Below are 10,853 nucleotides of genomic sequence, written 5' to 3' on the forward strand. Positions count from 1 at the left end.
GGGCCGCGGACACTGCACATCAAACTTTCTCTTTTGGCTGTCCGCAAGAACAAAGTGCCCATCTCACTAGGGATGAGAGAGCGGCGCGACCCTCGTGTCAGACAGACCCTCAGCGAAAGCTCCACCTCCCCAGCCCCGGCGTCTCCAGACCCCACAGAGGCGTCTCCAGTCTCCACCCAGGCTAGGTCGCCACTGCAAGTCCAGCCCTCTCTCCCTCAAGGCAACCCTCCAGGTCACCGCAGTCCTAACTCAGTTTCGCAGGCCGCCGCTGCCAACGCGAAGCTTCATTCATTGACCTGGGCGGAAGGGCGGTGGGCGAGACCCAGCCCGAGCAAGGGGTGTACAAGGTTCGAGGCGGGGACTCCGAGGCAGGTGCTTACTCTGGGTGTCCGTTAAGGAGATCATGACTGCAGCGGTGAGGGCAACGACGACAGCACCTCGAGGAGGCCAGGGTGTGAAGCAAAGTCGAGAGTAATGAAGCCTGGAAACAGCTCAGGCAAGAGCCGCCACGTCTTCCGGAAACACGCAGCCACCCCCACCCCAGCTTCAAGACTAATTCTCATTGGCTAAACCCGCTCCCAATATCAACCAATAACCTATAGTCTTGTTCAGTGACGCGCTGCTGGCCACACCCCTTGACCAATTAGAGAAAGATGTTACTTGCAATTGGTTGAACGGACCGACCCGGAAGGGTGGATGCTCCTGGCTCGGGAAAAAGGAGAGGCTGTTGGCGGGAAGTTTTTATTGGAGGGCAGCTGAAAGCCGTGAGTAGAGGTTCTGAGTTTGGGGCACTTTGGAATCTGAGAGTGAGGATACCGGGGAGGCCGGGGTCGGGGGGCGTCTTTGATTCTTTTGTGGAGACGTTCTGGGATAACTCCTGTTACCACTTTGAAAGGGCTGATTCTTTTCCTGTCTGACCGCGGGGTCACTCTTTAGCAGATCACTTCCTTCCACCAAAACATTGGCAGAGGAGAAACAAGGGCGTTAATCATCGCCCAGCTCTAATGGCCTAACTTGGGCCTACAGGGTCACGTTCATTTGCCAACCAGTTTTTTTTTTTTTTTTTTTTTTTTTTTTTTTTTTTTTTCATCGCCAGCCCTTTCCATGCAGGATGCCCTGTCACCAAAACCCGTTTATTGGCAACAACCATTTATTGGGAAGCCACTGGGGATATCCAAGCGTAAGGGAAAGTATTATTAAATTACCGTTGCCTCTAAACGCAGGTGGCGGGAAGAGGGGGGACATGTGTCTTATTTAACTTGTGGTATCTCAGTGACATTTCCTCTGGCATTGATGACTGAGTGTGACACTAAAATATTTCCTGTGGATGCTGTCAAAAATTAAGAAACAGTAGAAATAAAACCAAGGAATCACGGAAGTAGTAATTAGTGAAGATTCAAAGAGACAGTTCTCGAACCGGGAGCACTCAAACTAATGAGGCTCAGGGGTATATTGTTAAAGCAGCTTATACAGTGAGAAGGCAGTGGCTGCCTTCATAGTGATTGGTTATAGGATTAACATTTTCTTAAATGATAGGGAATTGATTAGTTGTTATCTCGGATCAACCTTGGGAGATGGTTTAATTTTTCACTTATGATTTCCAGAGGCATAAATGAGAAACACCCCAGGTTAAGTTGGTTTTTACAAAACAAGCTAAATTAAGCTTTGCTTGCTTGACTAAACTGGTTTTGTCTGCTCAGAGTTTTCAAGGCTAGTCTCTGTTTTTGATTTTAACAGTGCCTAACTATACTTAAGACTGACTATACTTAAGACTGACCTGCTATAGCTCAATTTCTGAACATATTTTATATTGAGATATCTTAATATTAAATCATGTTATTTGGGGAAAGAATTTATGAGCGGTTTTTAAACAGTATATTCAAAGAAGTAAACCCCATATAGTGGGAGGAAATGGTTATAGATTATATTCTTTCACAAAGTCAGAGTTAACCTCTGCTTTCAATCTCAGCAAACCAGATTCTGCACTGTTTGCAAGGCACTTTGCTAGGCTACATGAATACAGAGCTGAAGAGACTCAACCCCTTCCCTGTGGGAGAACCTTACAGTCTAGAGAAGGAGAACTGTATATCCTTGAAGTGAAGAGATGTTTATGAAGATAAAGAATTAGAAGTCCTTGGTTTACTCTACTTAAATATCGTTTAGTGATATGGCCATTCCAAACTCCTTAGCAAGATAAAGAAGACCCTGCCTGTCTTTCCAGCCTAGTCGTGGCTTCAGAATTCTACATTAGGAAGAGCATAAAGTTGGCAGTCTGGGTAAGGGTGGGAGCATGATGAAGCTACCTTTGGGGAACATTCTAAATTAGTTTTAGAAAATGTTGACTGCCCATATCACAATTAGGAGAGGTGTTCATGAGGATTATGGGAAATATAAAGTTTCTACCCTCAAGCCTCATCTACTTCCATTTGCTCCTATGTACTCTTATTTTAGTCATTCATAGGTATTTAGAGTTCCTTTATAAAACTATGTTTCCCCCCTCCCACTTCTGATATTTTCAGGTTCTCTCTTTCTGAAATTTAACCCCCCCAGACTATAATTTCTTTAAGATTAAACCTTAATTGTAACACTTTAAAGCAAGAATTGAATAAAATGTCAAATGATTAATTTGAATATTTATGTTGATGGATTTCGCTTAACCTGGGACATTTGAATCTATCCAATTTGTTATTTATAAGATAGGTTCTATCATCCAAATTTTACAAGTTGGGGAAAAGGCTGAGAGGAACAGGGTATTAAACTTTGCTGAAATCACAATAATTTAGTGCTAACTTTTTAACTTCAAATCTTTGCTCTTTTTTGCTACATCACTTTGTATCTGGTAGATGTTTGTTAAGTGTTATTGACATTGTACTTGTTATTATATGTCTATGTGACTTTGGATACCTGTCCGAAATCTAAAGAACTTTCATAAAAGTTAATGTGGTAAAAACCATGTAATCCTTGTTTAAAAGGTCATTGCAATATATAATTTCTAACTTTTTTCGTGCTTAGTCATGACACATTATCATTGACTGGGCGTAATTGTACTGTTTAAAAAAATTGTTGCTCTGATTTTTTATTTCATTTTTAGAAAGAAATTTGGATCTCGAATTCAATTCTAGAATGGCATCTATTTCAGGTTAGTGGAAATGATTACATTTTGTTCATTCTGTTCTAGTTCTAATTGCATGGTCTTTGAAAAAAAAAATACTTGTTTTTCTCTCTATCTTCCCCTCAACTTTTCTGTGAACCTTAAATTTCTTTAAATAAAAGTCTTAATAAAAATAAATTTTAAAGATATTTGTTTTAAAAATTCTGGTTATAGAAGTGCTGTTTTTTCAAATTTTTAAAAATTATAGTAAGTATACATTACAAAATTTACTATTTTAGCTATTTTTAAGTATATAATTCAGTGGCATTTACATTGTTGTGCATCTATCACCAATATCCATCTCCAGAACTTTTTCATCTCCCCAGACTGAAACTCTGTCTCCATTAAACAACAACTCCTGATTATCCCCTTCCCAGCAACCACTGGCAACACTTCTGCTTTCTGGCTCTATGAATTTGACTATTCTAGGTACTTTAGTTAATACATATTCATACCATATTTGTATTTTGTGTCTAGATTATTTCACTTAGTGTAATGTCTTTGAGGTTCATCCATTTGTAATATATCTTTTTAAGGCTGAATAATATTTTCATTGTATGTATATACCACCTTCTGATTATCCATTTGTCCGTCAGTGGACATTTGGCTTGTACCTTTTGGCTATTGTGAATAATGTTGCTATGAACATTGCTGTACAAATATCTGGGTCCTTGCTTTTAATTCTCTTAAGTATGTACCTAGAAATGGAATTGCTGAGTCATATGGTATTTCAGTGTTTAATAGAAATTGTCATACTGTTTTCCATAGTGGTATACCATTTTATATTCCCACCAGCAATGCATTAGGGTTCCAAGGAGAATATATTTTTTTTTTTATAGAATTCTAGGAACTTAAAAGTTATAAAGTAAAAAATTTAAATCACTTCTAATCTTACTGTTCAGATTAATACTGTAACATTTAATTTATTATTTTTAAACAAAATTTTTAACATTTTGTACATATAGTTTTGTAACATGTTATTAAAAACAATGTAAATGTAGAATATAGACATTGTTAAATAAATTCTTTGTTGTAAATGTTCTAATATGTGCACTGTATTTTGTTATTTCGAAGTGACATTAAATAATACCACTTAATCTTTTAGCGTTAAACTCTTATGCAGTTTTCATTTTTAAAACAACAAAAAAATATACTGCCTTGAATATCTTTGAATTGAAAGCTTTGTGTGCTTCTCTGATTATTTCCTTAAGAAATAATATATATTCCTATAAATGGAGTTATTTGAAATGTTTTTAAAGTGCAAAGGAAAAACATCCATTCTGTCTTTCCCAGGCATATAGTCTTGGTATGTCTGTGTGTTTCCATCCATTATTTGTTTCTATAACTTGATCAGATTGTACTGTGCTTATTAGTGAGATCTTGCTATCTATTCAATTAAGAGGCGGATGGCAGGGGTTAGGAACTTACAGTTATTTTTCAGTCTTTTTTAGGAATTAGTGAATATGACCTTTGCTTCATACTAGGTCTAATAGGAGGTGAAAAGATTCAGTTCTTTTCAAACTTTAAATAAATGATTTTTTTTAATATGAGACCCTCTTGCCCCCACCCCCACAACTTTAGAATTTATTTAAATATTAATATAAAAAAGCGTGACATAAGTTTTGGCTATGACTCATGCTCACAGTCTGAGGATTAACACTAAGTGGTAACAATTTAAATTATATTAGATGCTAACCCAAGCAGTCTTTACTTAGAGATTAAAATGAGAATTTAAGAGATGTTACTGAACTTCAACTCAGTTTAGTGTGGTCCTTTTTGGATTGCATATGTTATTCTACTTAATAAGACTTCAAGCTTTATTAGTGGGATATGATTTCAAAATAACCGAACAATGAAAAACATTTTATTTAAAAGATGCTTTTAATAATTTCTTCCATAATATTGTACCTCTTTCAAATAAATTTACCTCTTCTACCCACTTGTTGAACTATATTTGAAATGCCTCTTTGAAGTTGCCTTCAGACAGTTTGTTGCTTTGTATTAGATGGCTTCCATGATGGCAAATCACTTTCCTTTCAGTGTTAACTTCAGTTTTGGATGTTACTAGAAAATGTCCTGTTTCTGAAGAATGGTACCTCCCATGCATCAGCTGTAAGCTTAGGAATACTGAAGTGTGATCCTAACTCAGTTCACTGTGCTCTTTAGATATAGCTGCTCTAATAAACCCTGTGTACTTGTAATTCCTGTTCATTACGGATTGTCAAAATCATTCGCTTGACTTTTCAATCTCATCTTCTGTGGTAAAAGTCTCATGTTGTACATGCCAGCATTGGAGATGGTATAATTTTGAACAAAAACATTAACGTGCCCTGATTTATTACAGCTAGCTCTACTTATATTCTTAGTCAATCAGGATTTGGCTATGGTACAAAGATACTGACTTTGTAGCGTGGGTTGACATTAACATCTCTGTCAGGTAGGGTTTGATCAAGAGGCACTGAGTGATATAGGGAATTTGCTATAGGGATTAACCCTTATGTGATTATGGGAAGTGGTTAAACTTTTTATGTACATTGCCTGTGTGTCTGGAACTGGGCATGAAGTTGGGAGAGCCAGCAGTTGGGAAGAGAATATGAATATGTGGTGGAGAATGCAAAAAGATCTGCTACTTGTTTGATGAATTTCTGTTTCTTACCAGAACCTGTATTAGTCTCTCATTGCCTCAAAGCCTTCAACTTGGATGATGCAGGAGACATGTCAAAGAGCTGTTGTACTTCCACGTGGAGTTGCATGAAACTGGCTGAGGGTTCAGAGAAGCTGAAGGAGGAGAACTAACAGAATCTGGAGGAGCCGCAGGCCCTGCTATTTCCCCAAGGATATCTAGAAGCAGCTGGAGTTGTGGGACCAGCTGCTGCCCCATGCCAATGAGGTCACCAGCCCTGACATTCTTAAATATGAAAAATAGGGCCATTGCTTCACTCTTGTCTTCCAAATTCCTGGCAGAGTTTTCTTTGCCTTGACTTAGAACTATGCAGGGAAGGAATTCTGGGAAATATAGTTCTAGCTTAGCTAAGTTATCACAGTACAAAGCCACCAGACTTCCTTCTTGCTACCTGGCACCCATAGCCCGTAGACTCCTCTTTTAATTTAATCATATTTAATTTCCAAATAAAGGAAATAGTAAAATCTGCTTCTGCCTATTATGATACAGCTATCCCTCATACAACTACATATACACTGATCCTCTCCCTGAAAGAGGGCACAAATTCTCTATTCATCTTTTGGTGATGCTTATTCTTTTTTCTGAATCATATCCTCCTTGATAATCCTCTAACCTAAATCCTGAGATATGAAGTTAGCTACTGTAAACACATTTTATTTTAGATTTTAGAGGAATAGGAGAAGGGACAAAAACCAAAAACCCACCAAGGACAAAAAAGCTAAACTTGGTTTATATACAAATATCAGAATAAGGAAGAAATGTGTATAGGTATTACAGTTCTTGTTTCTCGCGTAGTCATATGGTCATAGCTGTAATTTTAAAAGTACCTTCTTCAACCATCCATTTCATATCCCTTTGCTCTCAGCTACCACCTCACCTAGTAATGGATCCTTATCTGGTGGGGACTTGCCTTAGTAGTTTGCCCATGTTTGTTTTTTGTAGTTTTCCATTAACTTTAGTCACAGGACATTGGAATACCAAAAGGTACCCTAAAGGATCCCCTACATTCTAGATACACTCTTCATTATCTCTGTAGTCTCATAGCAGTCCAGTTTCCCTTTAAGTCAGGATCACTCACCTCAGCCAGCACAGTGACACTTCTTTGCCTATTGATTTACTGGCATGAGGAAAGTGGCCAAGAAGCAGTCACCTTCCAGTTGCTGAATATATCTGCTCTAGTTACACATTATGGAACTGGGGACATAACCACAAAGTGGGTTAGAAGACCTCCTGAGCCCACTGCGAGATGGATCTGAGCCTAAACTGCCCTGACCACCTTGCTTGCATAAGTTCAGGCCATACTCTGGTGGATCAGCATGGCATTTTAGTTCTCCAGGAATTACCAGCTCAGAAGTAATGTCTGGTAATTTCTGAGAAGTTATTTTCCTTTTCCCAATACACAATTATCCTGATAATGTTTATCTGGAGGAGACTTGTGGAAAGCTTTACTGCATAGGTTTTTAGATGTGTAAGTAGAGTCTTTCCTCAACCTTCACTTTATTCACGGGTCTCTGGGCCTATAAATTGGCTCGTGTCTGGGAATTGGTTGAAGGACTGTGACTATGTTGTGATGATTCAAATCAGACTTATGTTTACCAGAATGAGGACTTTGTAATCTACCTCTGCAAATAACTTATTTTCATATCAAGAATATGATCAGCTCACCAATGCCAAAGATCTCTGTGGGTCTGACTTCTGATGATTGCTTTTACTCTGTTGTCCATTATGGCAACTACATCTGCCTTTTTGGTCATGAATTGCCACTATTTAGCCCTTGTATCTTAGAATCCATTCTTATTGATTTGGGTAGTCTAGTTCAAAGGTAGTACTTCTGTTGTTCCTGGCTTACAGAGAACAGCCACTCAAGATCTCAGCGATGCTGGGGCTCCCCTAATTAAAGTATGTCTTGTAGTCTTGATGAAGGGAGTGTACTCTGGATCATCTAGGGGACAGCAAGAGAATGGATGGATGATCAATCCACTTGGTAATCTACTCCGGCACTCCCATTCCTTCAAGCCTCTGTATTCCTTCCGGAAGTTCTAACCCTTCGACTTCATTGGAATCTACACTTGTGTCATTCTATACAACTTTGTGATGTTCATCTTTAGGGCCTGGTTTCTGGCAACCATCTAAAGAGCTGGTCCTGGCCACTGTTTTAGCACACTAAATCCAGAATTTCTTATTGAGTCCAGACCAACAAATTTAGCTTCATTCAATATTCTGTCCACCCCGATTTAGTACCTTTTGGATCTATTCCTGTATATATTCCCTACATTTCTGGTGATATATATTGGCAAATGCAGCTCTTTTGGTGTGTTTTGTGTCTTCTCATGTGTCATACTTTTGTACCTCATCCTCTAGAGCTTTCTTGAAGCACTGAGAGATGGGGGTGGGGGTGTGATTCTTAGGAAGATTAGCAATCTCTCATAAGGCACCTACCTCAGGAAAGACCATTACAGGTATTTTAGGCAGGAGGAGGCTGTTTCAGAAAGGGGAGGAAAGGTAAAAGACACTTGGCAGAATTTAATGACTCAAGGTCCCTGCTTCATGGGAATCTGCCCAGATGTTCCCATCCCAATTTTAGTCTCACTCCTTCCTAATCAATGTTGTGACTTCAATATAAGTTTCTGCAAAGTCAGGAATTTAATTTGCACTGTATTTCAGCCACCTGCAGGATTTAGACTTTGGGTTTGTATTCAGTAATCTTGGTCTTGTAGCTACTGGAGATAAAATTTCTTTTAGGATAATCAGAAACTTCGAAGTCCTTTTATACAAATCCTGCACTTCTCAATTTCTCCAGCATACTTTGAAGCAACCAATTAACCCCATTATTTTCACCAAAATCTGTGACAGGAAATATTTGGTCACCCAGAGTCTGTCCTCTAGATACTTAATTACTGCTGTCTATAGATTATAATTTAAATAACTTTACTACATGCCATGGAATAGCATTGTCACTTTTATCACTGCAGACAAGGATCATTAATATCTTTAATCAAATCAGAGACCCAATTCCAGGTGGCCTAGAAGCAATTCAGAGAACCGACCTTTAAGTTTCTGTTTATCTGGAACAGCACTGGATGTTGATTAGAGTTCAGTCTGATATAAGGGATTTATTTTAGGGATTAGTCTTCACATGATCATGGGAGCTGGTTAAGCAGTCTTGCTGGTTGTGAAGTCAGTAAGGCCAGCCTTAGGGATGGGAAGATAGATGTGAAGTATGAGCGGGTAATGATGAGCTGAAACCTGCAAGGACAAAGTGGAACCATCCATTTCTCACTTGGACTCATTTTGGTGTGTCATTGCCTACAAGGCTCTAACTTCCATAATGTAAGCCGGTGCCCGGAGAAGAGCTGAAGTTACACATGAACTCGGCTAAAGATTCGTAGAAGGTGTGGGCCAAGCTACTACCCCAAGAGATTCAGTAGGAGCTGGAGGAGCTGGCTTCTGCCTCATACCAATGGGTGAGCCAACAGATCCATGATGAGTGAGCTGCAGCAGTATCTGACCTTATGCCAACCATCTGAATGTAAATCTGCCTGCTGTTTCATTTCCACCTTCCACATGCCATACAGAGTTCTCTTGCTGCCAACCCTAACCCAGAATCATGCAGAAAAGGGAGTTCTGGCAGTTGCTACAATATAAAATCACCATAACTTCCTATTTTAAGTCATAACCATAAAATTTTATATCATGAAAAGGAGTTAAAAGTGGACACAATAATGCAGGCAGATGTTTTGGAAAGCACCAAGGACATCTTTAAAAATTTTTTAGCTTCCATTGATGTGGTGTCAAAGGCAATCTCACTTTGACTTTTTCCGGTTAGAATCATACATTCAAGCCTCTTTATAAATTAGTTTCGAAGGAGTTGTAATGTCATTTCCAATAGCACACTTGGTTTCTCTTTTTACTACATCATCTTGTTTATAATCATTGAATTCTTATTGTGCCACCATGTGAGCCTAAATGTGAATGTTTCATGAAATAATGTTAAGTTATGGGATTACTTCGAAATACCTTCCTTTTGCTTCACAGTCTGGTTACTTAAATGATTTAGGAGATTGTTGGACCACTGCCCTGCAACATAATTAAAATAATTACCATTTGTTAAATGCTTATGTGTGTACCAGGTACTATGTCAAGAACCTTCAATATATTATCTCACTTAATTCGTTCCAGTGCTATGAAAACTAGGTATTATTCCCATTTTACAGATACAGAAGTTGAGGCTCAGGTCAACTTGCCTGCGGTCACCTAGCAGGTAAGAAGAGGACCTGAGATTTAAGTTAGGTCTGTGTGACTCCAAAACAAATGTTCTTAACCGCTCTGCTGAACTCCTGTAAGTTTGGCTGTGATTTAGTTGGTGAGAAATATCCAAAAACCAGTAGGGAAAACTAAAATTGTATTTAACTGTCTAGTCACTATATCTTTTCTTCCCCCCTATAGCTCTAACTGAGGAATTGGATTCTATATCCAATGAGCTACATGCAGTAAATGTTCAAATTCAAGAACTTCTGGAAAGACAACAAGAGCTTACTCAGAAAAAAAACATCCTAACAAACAGAATAAAGCAGTGTTTAGAGGATTCTGATTCTGCGAAAAGCAGTGAATGTGATTCTTCCTCACCTGCCTCTTGGAATAAAGAAGGTTTATTCTTTATTATTTTTTTTTTCTTTGCTAGTTTTTTTATTTTTTCTTTAAAATGGAATCAAATTATGCCTGGGTCAGCCTTTCCAGTAGACACAGAAGTGAAACTGGTATTCCTTGAGTGGCATGGGAAATTTGTCGCAGACCATTTACCCATGTTCTATAGTCTTTTTGAATTAAGCTTTTATTATTCAAACTTTATTTTTTCCAAATATGGTTTTAACAACATTAATCAGTGCTTGGAAAAATAAGATATTTAAATTTTCACCAGACAAAACCAAACAGTTGAGAAAAAATTCAAACTTCTTGCAAAAGTCTAGTTTATTTCCCTGCCCTACTGAACAAACCTTTTTTGATTCAAGATTTTGCCAA

General features: G+C 38.3%; 2 protein-coding genes across 4 annotated transcripts in view; one reads left to right on the forward strand and one right to left on the reverse strand.

Moving 5' to 3' along the window:
- GOLT1B (golgi transport 1B) overlaps positions 1–541 on the reverse strand; it is a 12,832-nt gene extending 12,291 nt beyond the window's left edge. Inside the window, exon 1 of the mRNA XM_011381583.2 lies at positions 381–541. Within this exon, the coding sequence (XP_011379885.1) occupies positions 381–405 (25 nt within the window). The 5' untranslated portion in view covers positions 406–541. The remainder of the gene's footprint in view (positions 1–380) is intronic.
- A 122-nt stretch (positions 542–663) lies between these two features.
- Positions 664–10,853, forward strand: part of RECQL (RecQ like helicase) — a 40,525-nt gene continuing 30,335 nt past the window's right edge. The window contains exons 1-4 of one of the 3 annotated variants that reach the window (XM_011381587.2): positions 679–764; positions 1,097–1,180; positions 3,092–3,139; positions 10,281–10,481. In XM_011381587.2, the coding sequence (XP_011379889.1) occupies positions 1,105–1,180; positions 3,092–3,139; positions 10,281–10,481 (325 nt within the window). In that variant the 5' untranslated portion in view covers positions 679–764; positions 1,097–1,104. Of the gene's footprint in view, positions 765–1,096; positions 1,181–1,216; positions 2,277–3,091; positions 3,140–10,280; positions 10,482–10,853 lie in introns of those variants that run through there. The other 2 variants (XM_011381588.2, XM_011381589.2) reach the window with 2 other exon arrangements.

This window comes from Pteropus vampyrus, unplaced genomic scaffold (assembly GCF_000151845.1).
Source record: "Pteropus vampyrus isolate Shadow unplaced genomic scaffold, Pvam_2.0 Scaffold444, whole genome shotgun sequence".
Taxonomy (NCBI): domain Eukaryota; kingdom Metazoa; phylum Chordata; class Mammalia; order Chiroptera; family Pteropodidae; genus Pteropus; species Pteropus vampyrus.